The sequence below is a fragment of the Phlebotomus argentipes genome, unplaced genomic scaffold (assembly GCF_947086385.1).
Source record: "Phlebotomus argentipes unplaced genomic scaffold, Phlebotomus argentipes genome assembly contig_6, whole genome shotgun sequence".
NCBI lineage: Eukaryota > Metazoa > Arthropoda > Insecta > Diptera > Psychodidae > Phlebotomus > Phlebotomus argentipes.
The window spans coordinates 3,376,945-3,400,260 of NW_026776145.1; the positions used below are offsets into that span (position 1 = coordinate 3,376,945).

The 23,316-nt window shown below is 47.2% G+C and overlaps 5 protein-coding genes across 6 annotated transcripts; 2 read left to right on the forward strand and 3 right to left on the reverse strand.

The window, feature by feature from the left end:
* Window positions 1-24: 24 nt before the first annotated feature.
* Window positions 25-1,315, reverse strand: LOC132256962 (N(4)-(Beta-N-acetylglucosaminyl)-L-asparaginase). Its single transcript, XM_059753595.1, has 4 exons — window positions 1,201-1,315; window positions 751-1,133; window positions 452-657; window positions 25-390 (listed from the first exon to the last, which is right to left on the reverse strand). The coding sequence occupies exons 1-4, from the start codon at window positions 1,304-1,306 to the stop codon at window positions 48-50; spliced, it is 1,038 nt and encodes a 345-aa protein (XP_059609578.1). The 5' UTR covers window positions 1,307-1,315; the 3' UTR covers window positions 25-47.
* Window positions 1,316-1,335: 20 nt separating this feature from the next.
* On the reverse strand, window positions 1,336-2,919 carry LOC132256958 (ZZ-type zinc finger-containing protein 3). Its single transcript, XM_059753581.1, has 3 exons — window positions 2,805-2,919; window positions 1,739-2,737; window positions 1,336-1,679 (listed from the first exon to the last, which is right to left on the reverse strand). Exons 2-3 carry the CDS (start codon window positions 2,657-2,659, stop codon window positions 1,497-1,499), a joined length of 1,104 nt encoding a protein of 367 aa, XP_059609564.1. The 5' UTR covers window positions 2,660-2,737; window positions 2,805-2,919; the 3' UTR covers window positions 1,336-1,496.
* Window positions 2,920-3,127: 208 nt separating this feature from the next.
* LOC132257362 (general transcriptional corepressor trfA) lies at window positions 3,128-6,960 on the forward strand. 2 transcript variants are annotated; one of them, XM_059754349.1, is made up of 5 exons: window positions 3,128-3,393; window positions 3,869-5,950; window positions 6,020-6,143; window positions 6,204-6,349; window positions 6,412-6,960. In XM_059754349.1, the coding sequence occupies exons 2-5, from the start codon at window positions 3,889-3,891 to the stop codon at window positions 6,567-6,569; spliced, it is 2,490 nt and encodes an 829-aa protein (XP_059610332.1). In that variant the 5' UTR covers window positions 3,128-3,393; window positions 3,869-3,888; the 3' UTR covers window positions 6,570-6,960. The 2 variants fall into 2 exon arrangements, with proteins under 2 accessions (XP_059610332.1, XP_059610250.1); XM_059754267.1 differs by having other exon boundaries at window positions 3,869-6,143.
* Window positions 6,961-7,057: 97 nt separating this feature from the next.
* LOC132265163 (nucleolar protein dao-5-like) lies at window positions 7,058-9,809 on the forward strand. The gene is made up of 4 exons (XM_059765728.1): window positions 7,058-7,209; window positions 7,283-8,747; window positions 8,811-9,641; window positions 9,707-9,809. The coding sequence occupies exons 2-4, from the start codon at window positions 7,302-7,304 to the stop codon at window positions 9,785-9,787; spliced, it is 2,358 nt and encodes a 785-aa protein (XP_059621711.1). The 5' UTR covers window positions 7,058-7,209; window positions 7,283-7,301; the 3' UTR covers window positions 9,788-9,809.
* LOC132265162 (uncharacterized) lies at window positions 9,802-22,183 on the reverse strand. Its single transcript, XM_059765712.1, has 8 exons — window positions 21,942-22,183; window positions 14,460-17,715; window positions 13,589-14,394; window positions 12,873-13,523; window positions 12,091-12,808; window positions 11,850-12,027; window positions 11,158-11,407; window positions 9,802-11,086 (listed from the first exon to the last, which is right to left on the reverse strand). Exons 2-8 carry the CDS (start codon window positions 17,532-17,534, stop codon window positions 10,900-10,902), a joined length of 5,865 nt encoding a protein of 1,954 aa, XP_059621695.1. The 5' UTR covers window positions 17,535-17,715; window positions 21,942-22,183; the 3' UTR covers window positions 9,802-10,899.
* Window positions 22,184-23,316: the final 1,133 nt, after the last annotated feature.

A 23,316-nucleotide genomic window follows, 5' to 3' on the forward strand; every position in this document is an offset into this window, starting at 1 on the left:
GGAAACCGAAGATGAGGATGTCGATGAGGATTATTTTATTTAACAGATTACAGCGTGAAACACTGCACGGTGAGAGTTGTGGTCCTCATGTTGTAAGCCTCATTTGTGACTGCGTATGGGAAGGAGTTCATGCCGAAGCAGGAAGCTCCGTACTCGCCAGTCTTCGTGGCGGCAATCAGGGCCCCGGAGAAGGTGGGATAGTACTGAGCAATTCGACGCAGAGCATTCTCCGCTGCCATCGCTGGCTCCACGCCCCTCCGCATATCCTCAACAGCGAGCAGAGCAGGCATAAATCTCATCATAATATCCCCATCGCCTGTTCCTGCCGCGGCGCCGACATAGTCATCAGCATACGCTCCAGCTCCCGCAATCGGAGAATCTCCAACGCGTCTGGAAGGAACGCCAAGAAAGTTCTCAGTACGGAAAATACATGTGAGCTGAGGTCACTAACCCGGGAATTTTATGAGTAGCTCCATTTGTGGATGTTCCAGCAACAATGTGGCCTTTCTTGTCGATCACTATCATTCCAATGGTGTCGTGATTATCTGGACCGATCTCGAAGTCCTCCCGATTGCCCGGCTCAATGCAATCCTCAATGGAGTTCTTGCATATGGGTTCATAAGGACCGCAGATACTTCTGGGATCTGGCGCGACGTTCTGAAAAGTTCGTTAGAATAATTTAAAAAGTGGCGCGAAAAAGATACATTTTCCAGTCAACTTTCCAGATTCTAACCCTCAATTGCTACTCACCACCCAAAAATTGGGCTGGCAGTTGTTGGCCACCCAATTTTGCCACTGCTGCCGAGAAGCGGGCGTTTGGAGGGATTCCAGAGTGAATCCCATCTCCTTGGCAAAGTCCGACACTTGATCTCCGGCCAGGAGAGTGTGGCGAGTGTACTCCAGGACGTGCCTGGCCACTCCAATGGCATTCTTCACATCTCTCACATTTGCCACAGCGCCCACATTCATTGTCCGCCCATCCATGATCATTGCGTCGAGGCTCGTGTTGCCCGCCTCATCCGGACTGCCTCCGAATCCTACAGAACTATCGCATTGGACAATTTCACACACGCTACACCCGGAAACGAGAGAATCAAGAGCTGTTCGACCCTCTTTGTACAGGGCTTTCCATGCTGTGGAGCAGAAAGGGAATAAAATGAGTAAAAGCGATTGAAGAAGATTGCAAAGAAGCCGAGTTACCCTGAAAGTTAGCCTCCCGGAAGTTCCAAGTATTGATAACAAGAGGAACTGATGCGAAGGCAGGGGAAAGAAGAAGCACGGCAACTAGACACACTAGTGGGATCATCTTCGCTCTCGATTGAAATTGAACACCAATTGAAGAGATAATGCTCGATTAAAGCTATTTATTGCGCTACTTTATCTCTAATCATGTCTTCAACTGCACAACACGATACTGTAGTCAACAATTGGCGGGCGTTTCTGTTCGCATTTGACTGGATTCTCTCTGGCCGCCAAATATTGGTTTCCAGGAACACTTATCGGATCTGAGGAGTACTCGGGGGCACGCGAAGAGCAATGAACTTGTGTGCGAGAGAATGCTGAAGATTGGGCTCCATGAGTTGCGTGAAGAGGCAGTCGGTGCAGTAATCCGTGGATTCCTCACACATTTTGCAGTGCCAACGGGTCCCCTGGAGAGGCTCTTCCTTGCAGAGATTGCACTGTAAAAGAATATGCTCTGGTTAGTTGGGATCTCACTAGAAGCAGGGAGGATTGCGACCTCATATCCAGTATGCAAGCTTGTTGGTCTGTCTTCCAAATCCCTCTTCTTCTCGGCTTGTATTCGCTTGGCCAGCTTCATGATCGCTGCCTGGGAGCTGTGCGGTTCCTCGTCGTCCGTATCGTCCACCGTGATGTACTTCTCCTCGTCGCGGGAAGACGTGTCTTCCTCCTGTGACGATTTCAGCGAGGACGCTTGCGGCCAGAACTCATCGTCGTCCTCATTCATGTGCACAGGCACTTGCAGATCCGGAAAGAAGGTGGACTTTACTCCATTGAAGCACCTCATCTTGGCAATCGATTGACGGATGACACTCTTTGGATTTCGGCCAGGAATGGGAAGTCCAACCTTGCGGAGCTTCTTGAAGTACTTCTGGCAGCGACTTGCCACCTGTTGAGTTGTTCGATTCCCCAAAGCGCGAGCGATCTTCGCGAATCTCCTCGTCTCAACCGGCTCCGGAGGATATTCAGTGAGGAGTTTCTCCAGTTTCTTCTGCTCCTCCACTGTCCAGTGACGAATTGCCACGCTGCTCTTCAGAGAGTTCAATCGCGACTCCTCTTCATCTTCCACTACGGAATTTTCCCTCTCCTCTTGGCTGGAAACTGCCGGAGGCTGAACTTGATACTTGCTCATGTCAATCTCAGGCACTGTGGCGACTTTTATTCGCTGAGGGAATCCCAAATCTTCGCCTCTTCTCAGTTTCTCAACGAACTCCTCGGGGTTTTCCAGCGCTTCCACTTGCATATTGGCCAATTTATCGATATCCTTGACGACTTGCGCTTGCTGAGCCTGCAAAATTGCTATTGTCTTCACCAAACTGTGGTAATCCGGGTTTCTCTTCAAGGCAAGATGTTCGGACTCAAAGTAGAAGTCCTCCACTTCCTCCTCAACGGATTCCTGGACGTTATTGCTGGAAGCCATGGAGAACTCAGTCGCGATCGCTCGATCGCTGAAACGGGCCGAGGTCAAGAAGCCGCGCAAAACCGTACAGGAAAGTTGCTGCAATAAAGAAAGAACAACTGATGAGTTCAGTACAAATACAGGAACTTAGAGATGCTATGGTTACCTGCAGAGAGGCCGTAGAGTCCGTATTTATTGTACTTCTTCGTGTGCACAATGCCCTGAAACCCCAGATAACATCCCAAACCGACAATGACGCAACCACTGATTATTTTGCACGGCAGACAGTCCTCCACGCGTTTCTCTATCACGGCAATATGTTCATTCTCCACCATGACAGAAAAGGAATGAGCGAATAAGGGTGAAAAGAGGCCTAAAAAACTTGCAAAACTCCGGCACGTCGTGCTCCTGTGCCTGGAAACTATATTGGAATACTTCCAATGTTTCCATGCTGTGAGTTGGAAGTGCGACAAACTTCAGGCTAAGCCGGAAGAAAGAAGAAGAAGAAGTTCCACCATGTGATTTTGCGAGATTCTGGTGTGTGTGGAATATTTCGGTGCGAAAAGGTGCCAAAATATGCAATTATAGAGGAAAATCTGGTGCATAACAATAGATTGGGCTAGTGTGCACGGAGATCTTGTGGAAAAAGTGGCGGAAAAGTGTGTGGAAGTGGTGGAAAAGTGCTTCAAAGAGACACGTTTTCAACTTTCATTTTCATCAGACGTGTGTGTTTGCAATTCGGGAGAGATTTGTGGGTAGGAATTTCTTCTGATAATTCTATTTTTATGCCACTCTTCTTACATAAAACATCACACAGTGAATCGTCGGGGTTTTCAATGTCTCTCGGGTAATCGTAGTTTGCGTTTTCTTTTGTTCCCACTCGCGGGCGCTGCTTAAATGTGTCACGGGGCGGATTACTGAGATTCGGGTGTGGAGGCAGCCGGAACCACGCTCAAATCACGGGAGATGGCCAGGAAGCGCACTGAATAGTGTCTATGTGGGTGGTTGCGATTGCTGGTCTCTCCCTTTGGTGATTTTGGCAGTGGAAACTCATCGAGAGATTGTGTAACAGGGCAAAAATCCTCTGCGAAAGTCCCTGTCTGGACATAACCTCAACGAGTCGCACCGGGCGTACACTCTTTGTGGCTGTCCTTATCTAGAGCATTAACTCCCTCTCGGCTTTCAGAGTGAGATAAGCGATGGTGATAAGTCCATTTGGTGTCTTTGCAGAGGACTGGGAGCCGGAAGAGATGCAGGAGGATCAGATAATCGAGGTGGAAGTGGTGTCAATTGACCCAGACTTCGATTTTGGCTCTCCTGGGCGTGATGAGGAGGATCCGAGTGTGGAGGTGATGAGCATCCTGGCGCAGGTTAACGAATCCATCCAGGAGGAGAATGCTCGGATAGAGCAGAGTCTCGTGGAGAGTGCAAATTCACCGGTGAAGCGTCTGCACAAGAAGTCCTTTTCTCTTCCTGCCTCGCCAACATTTGACGTTCCCGAGGACATGAACCTGAGCATAAGTCTGGATGACATCAATGTGGATGAAGATGCAGACACGTCGCTCAACGACAAAGCGGATGACTTCAATCTGCTCGAGTGGATACAGGCGGACGAGAAGAAGAGGACGGGGAGTGCGAAGAGGGTGAAGCAGAGCAGAGGCAAGGATCTCAATCTCGTGCGGGCGGAGATGGAGAAGCAGTCGAAGAGGGAGGCGAAGAGGACAGTGCGAAAAGCTGTAACGCGACAGAAGAAGCGGCCGGAGACTGACAGTGAGGATATTGTTGATGTGGTGACTGTATCGCCGATTGCCAAGCATCGCGTGCAGAGTGATCCTACATGGTGTCCCACGAGGAATGTGGCTAAAGCCACTCCGAAGCCTGCTGTAGAGAAGACAAAGCCGAATCGAGGGAAGAATGACTTAAGTTCCATGAAGATGAAGTTCCTGGCTGCCAATCCAATTCCGGTGGGCTTCAAGAAGCGCAAGGAGGCACACCACCCCATCCGCAGGCAGAAGGAGACGGTGGATCACGACTACTGTTCACCGCGAAGGCGTCAAGTGCCCGCGGTGCCGAAGATGAAGAAGGAGGAGAAGTGCCATCGCAATGTGTTGGACATTTTGAAGGAGAAGGGCTCGCAGGGAGCTGTTGATCGCTCCTGGCGCATGGGGAACGGTGATGTGATGACATTTGTGGATAAAGAGGAGGTTGTCGTGACGGAAAATACTCCAAAGAGTGGACAGAGTCTGCTGAAGCCACTCAACGAGAGGATAGAGAAGCCTGCGCCAAAGCAGGAGGTGATAAAGACGCAGGTGAATCCACTGAGACATGTGAGGAAGGAGCATGAGGCGAAGCCCAGTGCTCCCTATCGAGATCCCATTCTTGTGGCTAAGGAGAAGGCGCTCCGGATACGAGAACGAAAGCGAGCCGCTGCTCTCAAGATTCTGGACGAGGAGGTGAAGGTGAAATCGGCGTCTCTCATGCCAATCTTGCCACTGGCAGAGATGACGGGAATAAGGCTGATGGAGGATGATGGGAAGTCTCCTCGGACAGAGACTGAAGCGCCCAAAGCCACTCACTTGTCTAGTGAATACGAAGAGATTGTGATTGTGTCGATGGGATGCAACACTGAGATTAGTATTCCGCCGGAAACTGAGTCTGCATCGGGTCTTCTGCAGCAATCCTCTCTCTTTTCCAATATCACCGAGACCATAATCAAGAGCACGCCGATCTCAAGTAATTCCCTCCTGTTCAGCATTCAGGACATGATGATGAAGAAGAACAATCCTGGGAATGCGTCGGGCATCACTTCGCCCAGGTGTGCTGTGTCACCGCCGGATGGGGCATCTCCGGACAAGCCCGAGGGCGCCAATGATGCTGCCAGATCTGCAGGGGTGCCAGTGAAGGAGCATGGAGAGGATAAAGTGATAATGCACCTTCGGAAAGATCGTATCAGGCCGACAACAGCCACGATATCCGTTCAGACTGTGCGGCATATGGAGTTTTCTCCCATTGGCGGGCGGAAACGCTCCTTATCGACGGAGTCCTCATCGTCATCCTCAACTACCTCGTCATCATCATCATCATCGTCATCGTCGTCCGAGAGTTCGGACAGGTCATCCTTCAGCTACAAGAGGCGAAGTTATCGTTCGAGATCGCGGTCGCACCGACGGAGACGCTCCTACAGGAGTTCTTCCGGCAGTAGATCGCGGTCACGCTCGTGGGATCGCAGGTCGCGATCTCACGAGAGGAGATCCCGATCACGTGATCGTCGGATGCCACAGCGCTCGCGTAACATGCGGAAAACCTCACCAGGTGACGTGAAAGATGACAAGGGTTGGATATATTGGTGTGAAATAACTGGTGGAATGGGTTGTTTTTCAGAAGAGAGACGCATCGTGTATGTGGGAAAACTCGAGCAGGATCTCACGAAGGATGATCTGAAGAGGAAATTCCTGACTTTTGGTCCCATTACGAAAATCACGCTTCACTACAAGGAAGTTACGAGGTGAGAAAATGATTGCATTGCTCTGAGTGACGGAATTTTGAGTATTCTCCTGACTTGCAGAATGCGTTATGGCTTTGTGACTTTCGAGAGGGCCAGGGATGCCTATGAGGCTATCGACAGCGGCTCCAAGAATCCCGAATTGAACCACTATGACATTAGTTTTGGCGGCCGCAGAGCTTTCTGTCGAGCGTCATATTCGGACTTGGGTAAGTTTCTCTGTGCTTCAGCTCCTGATGAATGGGTGAACACTCTTGTCGATTTCTTACAGACAATGTGGCTCCTATTGGGTTCTACGGAAGCAGAGACTTCTACGGATTCTCAATGGATGTCGATGCGCCGAGTCTGCAACCGGCGCGCCCAATAAGCTATGCCAATGAGAGCTTCGATAGCCTCTTGCAGTCCTTCAAGAGGAAAGTAAATCCTTGACTATTGTACAGCTGGCTCTGGCCAAATCTCTTGCTAGCTTCCTTTTCATGCTCATGGGAGATTTGCTGTTGAAGTCTCCGGCGTAGCTTTGTTACCATTAATATGCAATAGTTGTATACCTCCCCATATTTATCATTGAAATCCTATTCAAGGTGTCATTTAAGGAAAACCTTGGATTAGACTTTGAGATACTTACTATACCTTCTACATAAAAAGTGGACACTCATAAGAAATGATTTATTCAAGATTTTTGCAGTGAGATGAGCAGAGAATCTTGCAAGATATGATTTGTATTACTGTGATTGATGTAGAAATCTTAAGTAGGCCTTGTGCGCTTAAAATTGCTAATCGGAGACAAAAGTAAAGAATAAAGATTGTCTTGCACAGAAAAGGGATAAAAAGCTGTTTTTGGTTCTTTTTGATCGTAGTTTCAATTTCTGGTGGCGAAAAGGCGAAAATTGGCGAAGTGGATATTAAAGTGCAGATGACTTCACGTCGGTGGCCATTTTGGATGTCAAAGTGAAGTGCGAATTGGCGGAAAAGTTCTCTGAGTTTTTATCGTGTTTTCACATACAGAGAGGATCTTAAAGCAAGCAGAAATTGCATAAATCTCTCACAGGCAACGGAAATTCCTCTTTGGGTAAGTGATTAACGCGAGAATCTTATGCATAATGCAGTGACACAGGTGGTAACCTTACTTTTCGGCGACTCAGGGAAGCTGCAATTGGCGATATGGCGCCCTCGAAAGGCAGAAAGAAAAAGGCGGATGAGGCCCCAATTAGGAAGTCTTTCGGGCTAGATGCTATGAATACCAGTGGCAGGGTCACCAGGGCAAAGTTCGCGAAGGCAAAGAGCGCCGCAGGGGTAAAGCCTTTGTCTATCAAATTGGTCCGAATCAAGCAAAATCTTCCGGACGCTATAGCAGAGCAGGCCAAGATTGTGCCCAAAGATCAGGTTTCCAAGCGTGCTGTGAGAGATGCAGAGACTGTAGAGACAGAAAGAGATTCTGCTGAAACCGTGAAGCCTCGATCGCGGAAAAAGATTCCTGCAGAGGAAGAGCTGAGCAAGCCTAAGAAGAAGACCGGAAAGCCCACAAAAGCTTCTGAAGACGTCGAGGTGGAGAGCAAAGCTGAGAAGAAAACTACTGGTGGCAGGAAGAAGCAAGAGGCGAAGGTAATTTCTGTCGAAACAGCTGGCTCAAGTAAGGCGGAGAAGACTGAGCCTGTGGCGGGTCCCAGCAAAGGCAAGGGAATAAGGAAGAAAGTTGATGCGAAGCCTGCGGAAAATGAGCCTAAGGCAGATACGAATAAGAAGGTTGAGCAGCCGCTAAGGAGAACGGCAAGGGCGAAGAAGGAGCAGAAGACGGAGGAAAAAGTGGCGGGAAATCCTAAGCAAAAGGCGAAGGAAGCAAAAGTGATGGAAAAGCCGAAACCAGTGGCGAAGACACAAAACAAGGCTGCCACATCGAAGGAGAAGGAAGTTGAGGTGAAGAAGGTTCAGCCGAAACCAGCCGCGGTCAAGCAAAAGCCGGCAGCTGCCAAAAAGAAGGAAGTTCCTGCATCTTCGAGAGCTCGCAACCGAGCGAAAGCGCCTCCGAAGGAGAGTGAGGATGTTCCGGTGGTGGCTGAGGAGACAGAGTCCGAAAGTGTCTCTTCCGACGCCTCAGATAAGGAGAATCAGGTGAAAGATGTGCCAAAAAACGGGCCGCCTCAGACGATCCACGGAAATAGTGGTGAAAAGAAGCCCATTTACAAGACCATCAACACAAAAGCCACCGAAGTGCCTATGAAGCAGCTGATTGTGATGGACGAGGAAGTGGCTGGCCCAAGTACCGCCGTCTATGATTTCTCATCCAGTCAGGGCAGTCTCGAGAAGAAGCCCAAGAAGAAGCGACCCCGAGGGCTGAAAGCTAAGGCCACCAAGGCTAAGGGCGCTAAAGCTAAGGCAAAATCCCCTCTGTGGGACCCTCAGGCGCTCAGGAGGTTTCAGAACAAGGCGTCCAAATTGCAGTCAATTCCAGCGCACATTGTGTCGAAGGTGAAGCAAAAGGAGTTGGCTAAGCAAGCTGAATATCTCCAGACGTCTACGCCCATCAGGGATCGCGCTGTTGCTGAGTTGCCCGCGGCGGAGAATATTTCTTGTATTGAAAATGATGATGATGATGATGATTTGGAGCATGTGAGTATTTTCTGATGGTTTCATAAGCTTTTATTCCTGACATTCCGTTCTTTGCCTTTCTAGCAAAATGAACCCGATGAGACTGTGGCAGAACACCATGAGGAGGATATCCCGGAAACGCCAGCGGAGAGCAGGAGGAAGAGTGTGCAGGCAGATGATTCGCCCTGGAGATCGGATGAGACTCGCGTAATGCTGCCCACAACGAGGTACATAAACCAGTCAACGACGGACCACCTGCCTACTTATGCCAGTGAAATGATCGTGAAGGCCACTCCGAAGAGGCTCAAGCCACCGCCGAGAGTGCCTCAGGCCGCCACAAGCACAGATCGGGGCAAATCCGGTGCGCAAACATCTAATGTGGCGCAAAAAACCACTCCGGAATCTCTCAATAAGTCTCAGATGAGCAAACGCACAACCGCGGATTTCACAGTGAAGAATTTCTTTGGATTCGAGCTCGAAGATCCTGATAACTCCTTGGAAGCGGACGAGGAGGTCGTGCAGAAGCACGGCGAGGAGGCGCTGAAGAAGGAGCGGGAGCGCGTGAAGGCACTGGTGCCGAAGAAGAAGCGTCCTGCCGCTCCCATCTCTCCGATTCGGCGCAACAGGAGAGTACAACAGCTCACTCTTGAGCAAGCCATGCCTTCCACATCGCGAACGGCGGCCAAGGAGACGCCGCTTGTGGAGAATCTGTTTGAGCCTGAAAGGCCGGCGGCCAATCGCAGTTATTCCCGTCCGAAGAAGCCGAAGCTGCAGGAGAGCGAATCGGAGGAAGATGTCCTGGATGAGGAAGAGGTGGCAGATCTGACGGTGGAGGAGCAGCAGATCCTGAAATACAAGAAGAAGCAGAAGGAGGGGAAGCCAAAGGCAACAACGAGCAAGAAGGATTTAGAGCATGTGAGTGTTCCCTCTTAAGTCATCCTTCTGACTCCATTTTTTACACTTTTTTCTTGCCTTTGCAGCAAAAGGAACTCGATGAATTCTGCACTTCATTCAACGAAATGTGCGACGAAGTGGACAAATTTGAAATGATGGTGGAATAAGCTAAACTAAGTGCTAAAGGGCAGAATTTTCTTTATTTACTCTTTTTATTTCCTTTTTACTTTGTTAAGTGTTATAAATTTGAATTTTTTTTTATATTTTCTCGTCTATATAATGCAATTTTCTTCTGAATAATTCGTTTCTCTGTAATATATTCTTTTTGTCATCTTTTTAATCTGCTTGCTTTTTATTTGTGAAAGGCGATGGCGTGAAAAGCCTCAAACTATTATGTTTTAAGAAAGTAGTTTCTATAGATTTTTCCTGGATAGTTTGCGAAGAGTAAAATATCGTTTTTCTGAAATTGCAATGTGAGGTTTTTTTTTTAAGATTAAAGTGATATTAGTTTTGTTTACCTTCCAAAATACTATTATCGTCAGTGAAGACATTGTCCTGCAAAGTAACAATCTATTGCCATTGGAAATTATTGACTATTCTGTTTTTCTTTTTTAATTAATATATGTCCTTTTACATTCATTGCTTAAGTTGAAAGAAAGACAAAAAAATAAATCATTAGGGAAGCAGAGTCCACGTTTAATCATCATTTATGATAAAATGCATCTCAAAGATCAGGACTTTCTTTATATTCACATTTAAAAAATAAAGTTCCATGTCTCAAATGAAATTAAAAAAAAAAAATGAGAAAGTGTATCCATGAAATCACTCTTCATCACGACTAGAATTTAAGCATATAGTTAAAATAATAAAACGTACAAAATAATGAATAAATAGAACATAAATAATTCGTATCTTGTGTACTTTCTCTCACTAATCCTACTTTACGTCCTATTTTATTTTATAACCTAATCAGTTTATCTGTATCTCCCACAATATTCAATCAATAATGTCATTTTCAAAAATATTTTCCATGCGAAGGGACAAAAATAAACATGAAAATATCTTTTAGCCTTTGTATCAATTGCTCACATTTAAATTCTTCTGTGTCTTGTGATTCTCAAAATGTGTGCTTTTTTATAATCTCAGTCTCGCTCGCATTGTCCGAGGGAGAAGAATACTTTAAGAGACCAGAAATCCGGGGAAATTCACCTCATCAAGCAAACAAGGGTCAAAACGAAACCATGACTTGTGAGTTGTTGAAAATTAGGCCCAAAACACTCTACATCTGACTCTCCTTGCGCCACTGAAATGTGCCAGATTTCACGCCAATGCTCGATGATCCTTGATTGCTGCTGCTGGACAAGATGTTGTTTGTGCGTCTGATGAGATTGGCCGCCGAATCGAAGCGGCTGCGGATCATTCGAACAGCCGGATTGGTGGCGATTCCGCTCCTCTTTGAGGATTTCCTGTGCAAAAACACCCCATTTCCATTAATCAATTTTTCTCTCACTTTTGCCGGCAAACAAATCACACTTACGCTGATGAATCTTTGTGGGAATCCTTGTTGTTGTTCCCCAGAATTATTCGCATGTGCGTGTCTCTGGCAAAATGCTGATCCGTGGAGTTGATCGGCTGATTTGTGGCTCCTCCGACATTGCCGCCAATTTCCTCAAAGTGATGCGGCGGCAAGTGTTGCCCCGGAGAGCTGATATCGCTGCTCGGCGAGTGCGGCGGAGTGGCATAAAGTGGCGACATGCAGCCCAAGTCAAACAAATCCGCTTCATTCACTGCAAATGGACAATAAACTTAAAACAGTTCGAATTTTTTAGGAGAAAACTTAAAGAAAAAAACATGACTGAGTTAAAATGTCTACAAACAGCGTTCTTACAAAACTTTTTGATATATATTTTATAAAGTTTTAATACAAACTACCTATAATCACCATTATTTTTGAAAAGGCTTTTAATCATATTCTACTGCTATCATATATTATCATTCATTATGACCCATATAAAGAGCTTAATAATGTACGCAATGAACACAAATAGCCTGCTAATTTATTCAATTTGCATGTGCCAGCTTTTAATTGAATTTTTGGCGAAAGGTAATTAAATTCAATGGCCCACATATTCAGATGTTTATTGCAGAAGTTAAATTAGGCGTAAAATGCAACTAATTTCACATTTTACACTCTATAAATTGGCTAATAAAGCCCAAAAGGGGACTCACCAATATTGGTTTGATGATATTCTTGAACATTGGGTAGAACCTGAGCATGTTTCATGGGGTTTTTGCTGAATTTGCTGTTGTTCGTGACAACAATTGCGCCGCCCTGACTCGATTGCGTGCTGCGTGATCCATGATGTCGTGAGTGCTTCTGCAGTTGCTGCGTGAAAGAGATCGGAACCTGCAAAGAGGCGTTATTAGCTCAGCATTTGTCGTGCATATAGTGGCAATTGAGCTGTCTCACTTCATTGCTGCTCCCGGTCGAGTGACTAGAAATGACACTCTTGCGCTTCTGAAGACTACTGTGATCGGAGTGCATTGTGTTTTCGTAGAAATTGCTGCTCTGCGTGGATCCCGTCGCACTGGCCACATTGGGCATGAGCAAGTTAGATGAATTGGGCGACGGATTGCCCCCAATCGGTGGCTTATCCGGGCGATCCGGTGACTTGATTACCGGAGGAGCTTCGCTGTTGTTCTTCGCGAACGTCTCCAGTATCCTGAGAACGTTGTTCCTGTTGGACTTTGCCGCCAGCTTGATGGGTGTCCGCCCACAGTGGTCAGACTTGTAGGGATTCGCCCCGAATTGCAGGAGAATCGCCACACACTGCTCATGACCCTCCTGAGCGCTGATCCCCAAAGCGGTGGCGCCCTGTTTGCACGCATGATCCGGAATGGCGCCATAGCAGAGCAGAATGTCCATCACCTCGTGATTCCCCTGCCAAGCGCATGAGTGCAGTGGAGTTCTGCACTCCAAGTCCATGGCGTTCACATCAGCGCCGCCCGCCGTGATGAGCAGTCGCACCATCTCAGCGTGTCCTTGCCAAGCGGCCACATGCAGCGCTGCTCGGCCTTCGCTGTCGGCACAGTTGACATCCAGATTGGCACACTCTAGCAGAAACTTCACCACTTTCACCTTATTTTCCAGCGCCAAGATGTAGAGCGTTGTTCGGGAATCAGCATCTCTGGGAAATGATGAAGTTAACAGTAGTAGAAACTAAATTTTGTAATGGAAAGAGAGGAACTCACCTAGAATTGACATCCGCTCCGTACTTGAGAAGTGTCTGGACACAATCAAAGTGCCCCTCAAGACAAGCCAGCCTGAAAGCCGTTTTCCCATCATGCGCCTTCTGATCCACACAAGCTGCGTGAATCTCCAGCAAAGCTTCCACGACACTATTGTGTCCCTCTTGGGCACCGAGATGAAGAGCTGTCTTGCCTTCATTGTCGCACTCATCGATTTTCGCCCCGGACTCCAGCAGCTGAACACAGATGTCCGCATATCCCTCAAAGGCGCCATAGTGGAGTGGCGTCCAGCCGGCATTGTCCCGATGGGTCTCATCGAGGCCTCGGTCGAGCAACTGTCGCACAGACTCCAAATTCCCCTGAGCCGATGCGATGCTCAGCACAGTGCGACCCTCTGAGTCCATGCAGTCAATGCTGCATCCCCAGAAGAGCAGCAATCGCACCACCGAAGCATGTCCAGCAGTACAAGCCGCCCAGAGAGGTGTTCTTCCCATGTAATCCGCCAGATCCGGATCTGCTCCATTCTCGAGCAGCAATTCGCAAATCTCCGCATTTCCCTCGAACGAACTCACTAGCAGAGCTGACATTCCGTCGTTATCCAGCTGATCAGTGTGCGCTCCGTGCTCCAGAAGAGTCGAAATCACTCGATTGTACCTGCAATGACAGAGGGTAAACATAAATCTCTGAAGCACGCATGATTCACACAGGTTTTGACTCACCCAGAACTTCCACAGAGTGCCGCCACACAGAGAGCACTTCTTCCATCGAGATCCAGATGATTCACATCGGCTCCATTGTCCAGAAGGATCTCCACGATGTCATACTGACCCATATAGGATGCAGCGATGAGAGATGTTCTTCCCTGTTTGTCCACCGAATTCACATTCGCTCCTGCCTCGATGAGTATCTTCAGGATATCCTCGTGGCCACTCCAAGCGGCCGCTCGCAGAGCCGTTCTGCCCTCCTTGTCGGCACAATCAATGGCACATCCTGGATGTGAAATGAGCAGTCGTACGACTTCCGTGTGTCCACCCCATGAGGCGGATCTCAGTGGAGTCCATCCGTCGCGATCCGCGTGATTCACATCCACACCTCGCACGCGTCCCGTGCCATCTGCCAGAGGCTGCGTGAAGTTCAGCAGCAGACGCACCACATCGATGTGACCATTGCGACTGGCAATGTTGAGTGCTGTCTGCCCATTGACATCCTCAATCTCCAGATCAATCGGATCCTTGCACGCCTTCAGAGCCCTCTCCAGCAGCACGTGATTGCCTTCGTTGGCCAGCAAGTGAATCAGCGCCTTTCCTTTGTGCAGATCCAAGCAGTGCGAGTCCGACATTTGCTGCATCGTGCTCGCGTCGTCCAACGTGAGAGACTGATCCGCTCCACCGGCGTGACTCGTTGATCGTTGCACTTCGTGGTGACAACTCCTCTCACTCGAGATGAGCAACTCCGCCAATTCTGAGTCAATATTCTGCGATTTATCCGACAGCACGGGTGAATTGATTGATGACTCATACGAGAGCTGCGAAGAAATGAAAGGAAGCTGAGTGAGAAATCTCGCCAGTGGCTTATTCAATTGCTTCTTACCTGTGATTCAGCATTGTTGATTCCCGCTTCGATGAGCATCTTGAGGGTTTTGGCGTCAGTGGGGAGATTTGGTTTGAAGAAGTCACAGAGGAAATTGGACAAGTCGGGATTTAGCAGAGAATTGAGGAATTTCTCCAACATCTCTTGTGTCTTAGGCAGAAAATTCATATCGTTCATGCACTCATCCTCACAAATCTTGCAGCAATTGAGAAGATTTGTGTAGAAACAGTCACTGAGGTTGGTTCTCGAGTCCAGCAGAATGAGAATAAGGTCAAGATTGATGTTCTTGCTGGTGAGATACTCTCCCGACTTGATCAGATGGTAGATGAATCGACGCACTTTGTTGGGACAGAGAGTGTCACTCACGAGAGTGTAGTACATTGAGATCATCACATGTCCCTCATTCACGTCGCACAGAAACTTCTTCGTGGAAAACTTCACGTCCACCAGCCAGTCACAGAAGGAGTTGTGGAAGATTTTCAGCTTTTCCCCCTCGAACACCACAATGTTTCGCATGAGCTGCAGTCTCTTGTGGAACTCCTCCATGTCAATTGAGTAGTTGTGCGTGCGGAGGCAGTTGAAGACGAACATGTGGTCCACGAAGGAACTGCAGGCCAGCAGGATGTTGAGAATGGGTCGAATCTTCATGTACTGCTTCTTGTTAAATGACTTCTGGCAGATGTAGAGGTAGAGACCGTTCAGCGTGCAGGGAATCAGTTTTATTTCGCGGAAGGAGAAGAAATTCTCCTTGATTCCATTCAGCACTTTCTGCAGATAGAGAATGCATCCGTTGGACTTCAAGTAGAGCTGATTGAGGCTGTCAATAACGTCCTTAGTGAGATTAATCAGCCCCTTGAAGTCCGCATTGAGACGCACTATTATATACTCCTGCACGTCCTTCACCACATGACTCTTCCGCAGATCATCGAGGGTGATTTTCTTGAAGCCAGTGAACATCTTCGTTATGTGCTTGCTCTGCTTCTTCGCCGTGCACACCATGAACATCCACTTGGGAAATAGATGAACGTGATTGGAAAGCAATTCGGCAATATTGCGGCTCTTGTTGGCACTGCGATTGCCCTTGAGCGTGGACATGAGGCTGCCCTCGTTGATGTAATTCTCATCGATGGAGTCCACGAGGAAAAGCAGTGCTGTCTTTGGTGGCGTCAGTTCGAGCAGCGGAAACAGAATAGCCTTCTTGAAGCACTCGTCGGGATTCTTCTCAATGTTGTCCACATTGAGACTCTCAAAAATCTCCGGATTGCTGAGGAGCATCTCATAGTATCCATCTGCAACCACAGTTCTGCAGCTCTTCGACTTTGGCAGGGGCGGTGGGATGTTCTCGGATCTGAGTGACGCCTCAGCAGGAGGAGATTTCGACACTTCAGTCTCATCTTCAGGTTGCTCCTTCTCGTCCTTCTCAGGTTCCTCCGCTGGCGGACGCCTATCGGCTTCTGGAGCGGAAAATGTGTCCGCCTCACTGGTTCCCTCCTGCTCTTCAGTCACAGAATTCTGCTGAGTCACCTGTTCAGCTCCGCCACAAGCTCCAGCAGTGTCATTCTCCTCCTGACTCACGCTCACCTTCGGACTGCCTCGACTTGAGATCAATACTGGAATTTTGGACACCTTCTTGCCCGGACTCTTTACCTTCGCCTGCTCCTCCTCTGCAACCTCCGCATGGGGTTTCCTCAGCTTCTCAGCCTTCTGTCCCGGCGGATGAGTCTCGTATCCCGTGCAATTCTCCTCAGCGCCTCGGTTCTCCGTGGGTTCCGATTGCTGTCTCACTACCGGTTTCTTCCCTGTTGGTGATTTCTTGGCGCAAAACTCTGCCACACGTTCAGACAGTTTCAGTTCAGATATTAGCATTTCCTCGAGTTCGTCAATCTTCGCCTTATCCATCTTCTTCCCCTCGAACGTGATCAAGTCCACTCCCTCAGCTCCCGCCTCTCCGGACACGTCATCCTTGGAGTTCAAGTAACTGGAGTGACTGAGGATTTGCAGAACAAGACTCCTCACGAACATGCTCAGGCTGTTGCACTCAGGATTCTGTGAGTTGATGAAGTAACAACAGAGAAGCTTGCGATTAAGAATGCCTTTTGTTCCTGAGACACCCTCAAGTATACTGCGACAAATTGAGGTCTTCCCTGAGCCATTGGATCCCAGCACTAGGCAGCCGACCTGAGGTAAGTTAGACGCTTGATGGTGGCTCGAGGAGGCTTTTGGCGGAAAGCCAGAACTTCCTGAGGGCGTCTCAATGGGCAAACTCGGAGCCACTTCAGTGCTGCTGCTCCCACCAGGCGTGGGAATGGGCTTCTTGAAGATCCTCTGCTCCAGGCACATGGCAATCTTCTTCAGCACCCACTCGCGATTAATGTAGACGCGATCACCTGTCCGTGGCTCACATTCGCTCGCTTTGGTTACACTCTCCTTCTCTGGCGACGGCTTGTTATTGATATTCGTGAGATAGTCCAATTTGTCTGTTGCCTCACTCTTCTTCGACGGACTCTCGGGGTCTTGATCCACCGCCTCCGTCTCTGTGATCACATTCTGCTGCACAAGATTAGCAAAGTGCTCCTCCCGCGCCAAGTGCGAGAAATTCGCATTGGGATTATCTTTGGACACTGGCTCCAGCTTCTTGTGCGACACCGCCGGATCCTTAAGGAAGTTCCTGATGCGCCTCTGCTCCAGAATAGGATCCTGATTGGGTATTGAACTCAAGTTGCTCCCCTCCACCGACGGCAAGGACTCGCAGCGATTATTCTCCGCATTGTTCACCTTCTCAGCGTACTGAGCCGACTCGGGGAATCCCTCCAAGTGACTCGGTCGCGGAGGTCGGTGGCTGCCACTACGATCGCGACCCTTGAAGCGATCGGACTTCCTTAGCGGTGTCGCGTACAGCAACTCTTTGGCCAGATTAGGCTTCGACGCCACATTTTGATTGCTATTACTAATTATGATCGACTCGTTGTTCTTGATCTTTGTCACAGAGTCCGACACAATTGACTGACAAGGTAGATTCTCGTAGATCTCATGTGACTGCATCTTCACATTGTTCTCGCCGTTCGTACTTGACATCTCTTCGTTGTGTGATTCTTCCTCGTTAAGCCACAATCAATGCTCTTCACACACACTCGATCTTCAGGCCATAATTTTAGTTTCCACTTTCGATCACTTCCCTTGTGGAATTCCTATTGTGTCTCTCACACTCTCACTGTCGCCTGAAACTCCGCGCTTTGCTAGTAAATGCCACAAATTGCTGTTGAAGAGAAAGAGAGAGAAAGAAGAGGGAAAATGCAATTAACATTAATGCTACATTACAAATATTTACTGTAAATACACTGATAAAGTGTCTAATATCAAAAGATTCTTTTCGAGGAAAATTTCCTGCCTCGTGTGGTATCAACAATAAAAATGATTCATGATGCTTTGAACTTTATTTGCGAGCACTCTAAAATCAAGTATAAAGCCAGGGAGAGACACACACGGAAAGAGAGCGAGTCTCGTTTTTTTTTCGACAAAACAGACTAGAGAGGGAATTGTGAGATACCACGCACTTTTATTGTTAATTTCTTGTCTTGCTATTTATTGCTTATTACAAATTCCATAAATGGAGGCGCCAATGCCATCAACACAGCCATTGAAACAGAACAGACAGGAGAGATGAAGCGAATTGAAGAAGGCAAAAATGTGGCGCACTTTTGAACTCCACGAGTTTATCTATTTACTGCGGGCCGCGTTTCCCAATAATGTGCCTCTTCCATGACATTCCTCATCCCAGCATGTGCTTTCCAGCTCTCTTCCGCGCGCGAAGAATCCCCCACACATTGAGGAGACCGTTTTGGAGCCACATCGAGTGAGAATTCACTCGTAAAAATAAAATGCATTGCGTGAAATGAGACACTTTTAGCACTTCATTCAAGAGGCGCTGCTGCCACTCTTTTTCTGCCTCTCCTCATTCCATCACATCTCCAGATGACGAACACACCATCATCGGCAGCTTTATGGAAAGATTGCGCGGGCGGCAATTATGCCACAAATCTCCCACAATGGATATTATTTCCATTATTCAATTAGTCACAGCTTTTAGAGATTAATTCGCTTCGACTCTCGCGCTCTATCGTTGTAAGCAATAAAAATCTCCGTGTTCGATATTGAATTTTACCATTTTCATGTCAAGGAACATCCCACTACATGTGCTTACTTGCACATTTTTTGGCCATAATTATATTGTGAAGCATTCAGTTGTCCAAAATATACTGCAAATTGATATCCACGAACTCAAAACGGCCTCCAATGTAGCACAGATTGACGGAGAAAAGAAATCTTCCGTCTCATCTCAAATGCTGAACTGCTTAGAGAGGAAAATCTTGACTTTTCAATTAATAACTCGTCTAACGGCAGAGATAAGCAGAATCATCTGAAACCCTAATTTCATATTGCCTTAATGAATTGTGAAAGAATATGAGAGAAGCTTGTAAAATTGCTGTGTAATACCTTTAAGTGCACAGGAAAGATAAATAAATAATTCAGGAGACGGAAGATAATTTGCTCGTCTTCAGACATTTCCCCATGGTCACAGCACAGATTTCAGGCTACTGTTTTAAGCTTCTCTCTCTCTCGCCCTCCTCAAGTGTCTGAGAACTTTACACAAAACGTGGCTCGAACTACAAGCTAAACATTGATAAATGTTTAAAGTTATCTCTAGTGATTAAGCAGTATCGGTCAAGTCTTGAGGCAAGTTGGAAACTGTTTCGCCTTTTTTTCCCTCCCCACCCAATGAACATTTTCCCATTTCATTATTAACTTGCACACATTCTCATAAGTACAAAATTCAGATAACAGAGCGAAAACATGGTGAAAATTCAATTATTCATCCCACAAGATCGATTACAGGTGCTCTTTTGCTCCACAATGAAATCTCACATGCGAGAATTCCCCGGAGGCTCTCGCTCAATCTCTCATGCAATCTAGCTGGAGGGATGAAAAATAGATACTTTGTTGACCGACTTGCAAACCAAAATGTTTACCCGCAATTCTTCCGCCTTTGCCACCCCCTTTCCGCCACTCATGTTCTATCATGCCTTCTGCAGAGTGTTTTCCTCCCATTTCACTCTTGCTCTCTTGGCATTTTAATCACACAAAGTCTTTTGTTTACTGCATCCTCTCCTGCCTCTCTTCCGCCTTTCAATCCCCCCGCCCAGCAACATCATTGCATGCAATGCAGAAAGGCAGTTTATTTGTTCTTGCCAATTGAATTTTCTTGAGATGCTTCCTCCTCGCGGCCTCAGAACTCCTCTGGCTCGATCATAAAAACCATACACACACTCTCTCCTCGAGTATTAAACATCTCAAAATCACATGTCAACAATCCCGGAGAGTTGGGAGGAAATTTTTCCAATTGACTCATGCCCGTGTTGATTCACGAGTGGCATCACCCAAATATTGACACCGTGAATTGCTGATGAATCTCTCCGTCTCCCTCTTCATCCGCTGTGCACACTCTTCATGCGGATTAAAAAATCATTTATACTTTCTGCCGAATGTAATTCCAATTGTTTTTCCAACACTCCACTCCTCAAGACACCGAGACACTCGGCTCAACTCTGCACAACTCGCCGGCACTCAACTCTTCCACCGCCATTACGCCCGGCTTCGCCTCTACTATCTCGCTCTCTGTTGGATTTTTTAATTAAAAATCCGTTTCGCGTGGAGGAAAAAAATTCACGCCGTAATCTTGGGAAATTGACTGATGCTATTAGCAAGATACACTTTGAGAGACTCTCAATTCACTCGTATGCTCACGACTTCTTTCGCATCTCAAGACAAATTCATCAGTGCATAACTTAATTCCAGAAGCGCGCACGAATATTTTCCACATTTGTCGGCAATTCTAAACTAAACGCTCAACTCGCGAAGACTTCGCTTCATTTATCAAGGTAGTATTAAATTAGAGACTATTGAGAATTAGCAATCTTGTGACGATGTGTAGTAATTTGTAGTGATTCTTCCCAGATTACACAAATTCTATATATCACGAGGAGTGTGAAAAACTCCTTTATATTTCCCAAAAATAGGATTTAGGAATTAAAGTTGAATATGTTGGTAAATTGAGTGTTAACTTTCCACGCTAAGTGGAGTATTATTGCCATCGCCGCTGCCCTTGGCCCAGCTTCTTGCTAATGCTCGTCAAGTAGTTTTCGAAAGTGTTTAATCATCTCAATAATCTCCCCAGATTCCTGCACAATTCTCGAGTGATTCACTCACGAATCACTTGAGCATTTATCGAGCTCTGCAGGGGCATTCAAACCAGCAATCTCGCGACTCTCTGACCAACATTAGTTGCTAATTTCAAAACGGCGCTCAATTAGCGACTCCCTGAGAAGTTCAGGGAGAGAAATTGCTTTGAGGGTTCTTACTGTCTGACAACGAAAATGAATTGACCATCGGGAACATGAGAGAAAAGAAGCGGATGCCAGGAATTAGTGTCCCCAGCATGGCCAATCAAATTGAGAGGCAAGCGACTGAGTTAATATCTTCAATTTCCCACTAATTAAATATTCTTTTCATCGTCCAATTCCTCCCCATTTCTCTCGTCACGCTCCGGGAGAAATTCTTCGACGACTGCGACAATTGTGGTCAGCACTGGTAAAGTCTATCAGCTGGTTGGGAAGTGAGCGCGATAGAGGCATGAACTTAAGTGACAATTCCGGAGAAATTGACTCACTCCTCTTTCGCCACAATCTGCGAGGCTCCCGCAAGTGAAATGGCCCGGAGACACGCTCACGAGGGCGATAAAGGCTGTCTCTGAATGCAATCTCAAGTGACTCACGATTGTCTCCTCAACATCCCGGAAGTCCCGCTCGGTCGACGGGCATGCGACATATCCACCCACTCTGGCGCGAATCAATGAAACTCGACCCACTCTCGGGGGTGACGCGAAAGTGGTTCGTGTGCATGAATGAGACGCGTCTGAGGGTGGGATTTTTTTTTTATCGATTTCCCGTGCGGTATTTTCATTGAGCCAGCCTTCAGACACTGCCATCCAGAGAGGGTCGGGAGGCGCCGCATTTTCCCCCTTCGCAAGCACACCCTGCTGGGCAAAAGGGGTGGGAGGCGCTCGCTCTGAACCGCCAGAAAGTCAAGGTTTTGCTCTCCGGCAGTGCTTCGACGGCGTCGGAGCCCTCGGGACGCCCTCCCGGAGTCAATAAATGGCCGCTTGGGCTCCTCCACGACGTCCCCATTGTTTTTCGCGACGCACTGCCCTGCGACCTTTTCACTGGCTTTTCCGCCCTTGCATGCGACTCTGCCTCGCCCTTGCCACCCCATCGCCCAACCCCGATCCACTCGGGACACCTTTTCGGCAAAATTTAACCAATAATGGCACAATAAGAAGGTGAAAAATCAGCAAGAAATTTTCCTTTCTGAATCCACACAACTGATTGACGTCCCTATGCACACACAGTGCATCTCACTCGCACTTACAGTATTGCGGGGTAATGAAGGAGGACGGGTGATTGGATCGAAAACACAAGTTTTGATTTATGCACAATTTCCACACAATTGCACACTTTTCGCACATTTCACATGGCAAACAGAGTGATCAAACACTAAAACTACACTTTTAACCACTTTTCACATGTGCACCGACAGTTTTTCAAGTGGAAAATCACTCAAAAGCGCGGAGCGATGGATGCGATATAATTTTCTGACATTTTCCTCACACACTAGATAAACGCTTCAATTGCTGAGATAATGACAAACGCATGGGAAACTCGTCAAATGTTCATCGGCTCATCCGAAATGTTTCGCAGCAGATGGCGCTGAGCGTGAAGAGGCGATTTGGAAGTAACTGAAAAGGTTTTTAACACTAATTAAATTGAAGAAAATTGTACTCAAGTCGATTTAAAATCATAGGATTGGATTGATAATGGAAAAAAGCAAAAATAAAGGTTTTCTGTGCATGTTAATAAGATGATTTCGCCATACATTTGCAGATGTATCTGCATAATAATTGCATAACTATTTAAAAATTCAGGAAATTATATGTTGCTCAGATTTCCATGTGAGCCTATTTTATGATAGGGATTTCAAAAGCAACTCGCGAGTCGCTTGCGTAAATTTCCATGGAGAATGAGAGAAAATCAAATATTTTAAGGACACAAATGTATATCCAATTTTGGCAGACCGCAGCTCGACTCGTGGTTCATTGAAGTGTTATTGAGATGATTATGTAAGTGGGAGGAAGGAACCCACGAAATTAATTTTCCACTCTCATCAATTTTGGGGCACTTGTTCTCGCATAAATTATTGCCCTTTGGTCAAAAGTACTCCAAAAGTCCCCTTGAATCAATCAAAAGTTTTATCTCAGCCCCTTCCGGAGGGCGCCGAGCCGCTCCGAGAGTGGGTAAAATGGGGCATTTGCGAAAGATTTAGTTGCGGTTTTCGGCCTGACTACACATGAACTTGTTGAATAGGATCTTCTGCGCCCCTTTTGATGGCGAAGGAAAAGACTTCCCATAGTGAAACTATTGGAGCACCACAGAGAACATAACGTGATATAAGCGATGCTTCTGACCATTAAGTGGCACACTTCGCAGTAACAAAATTAATTTGCAAACGAGCTCTTCCGTTTTCTCAATAATTTATGGCAAATTTTCAATTAAATCCACACACACACACACGACGAGCTCTTCGGGGGTTCCTTTCATCCTAATCACTTTGATATCCATCCCATCCATTAACTTCCGCAACAAATTGCTCGGGATTCTTCTGCACTTCTTCCTCGCTCGTCTTGCCACATGAGAAAATGGAATTACCACGGCGAATCTATTGCTTGGCAATATTGCTAAGAGGACAC

Bases quoted from the DNA above. Each gene is read 5' to 3' on its own strand.
- LOC132256962 (XM_059753595.1), bottom strand. From the start codon at position 1,306: ATGATCCCACTAGTGTGTCTAGTTGCCGTGCTTCTTCTTTCCCCTGCC. The intron at 658-750 runs GTGAGTAGCAAT...CGAACTTTTCAG, and splicing joins GCCAGCCCAATTTTTGGGTG to AACGTCGCGCCAGATCCCAG. The intron at 391-451 runs GTTAGTGACCTC...CGTTCCTTCCAG, and splicing joins GCTACTCATAAAATTCCCGG to ACGCGTTGGAGATTCTCCGA.
- LOC132257362 (XM_059754267.1), top strand. From the start codon at position 3,889: ATGCAGGAGGATCAGATAATCGAGGTGGAAGTGGTGTCAATTGACCCA. The intron at 6,144-6,203 runs GTGAGAAAATGA...CCTGACTTGCAG, and splicing joins CACTACAAGGAAGTTACGAG to AATGCGTTATGGCTTTGTGA. The intron at 6,350-6,411 runs GTAAGTTTCTCT...GATTTCTTACAG, and splicing joins AGCGTCATATTCGGACTTGG to ACAATGTGGCTCCTATTGGG.
- LOC132265162 (XM_059765712.1), bottom strand. From the start codon at position 17,534: ATGTCAAGTACGAACGGCGAGAACAATGTGAAGATGCAGTCACATGAG. The intron at 11,408-11,849 runs GTGAGTCCCCTT...GTCCATTTGCAG, and splicing joins ATATCATCAAACCAATATTG to TGAATGAAGCGGATTTGTTT. The intron at 11,087-11,157 runs GTAAGTGTGATT...GTTTTTGCACAG, and splicing joins TCCCACAAAGATTCATCAGC to GAAATCCTCAAAGAGGAGCG.
- LOC132265163 (XM_059765728.1), top strand. From the start codon at position 7,302: ATGGCGCCCTCGAAAGGCAGAAAGAAAAAGGCGGATGAGGCCCCAATT. The intron at 8,748-8,810 runs GTGAGTATTTTC...TTGCCTTTCTAG, and splicing joins ATGATGATGATTTGGAGCAT to CAAAATGAACCCGATGAGAC. The intron at 9,642-9,706 runs GTGAGTGTTCCC...TTGCCTTTGCAG, and splicing joins GCAAGAAGGATTTAGAGCAT to CAAAAGGAACTCGATGAATT.
- LOC132256958 (XM_059753581.1), bottom strand. From the start codon at position 2,659: ATGGCTTCCAGCAATAACGTCCAGGAATCCGTTGAGGAGGAAGTGGAG. The intron at 1,680-1,738 runs GTCGCAATCCTC...ATTCTTTTACAG, and splicing joins GCTTGCATACTGGATATGAG to TGCAATCTCTGCAAGGAAGA.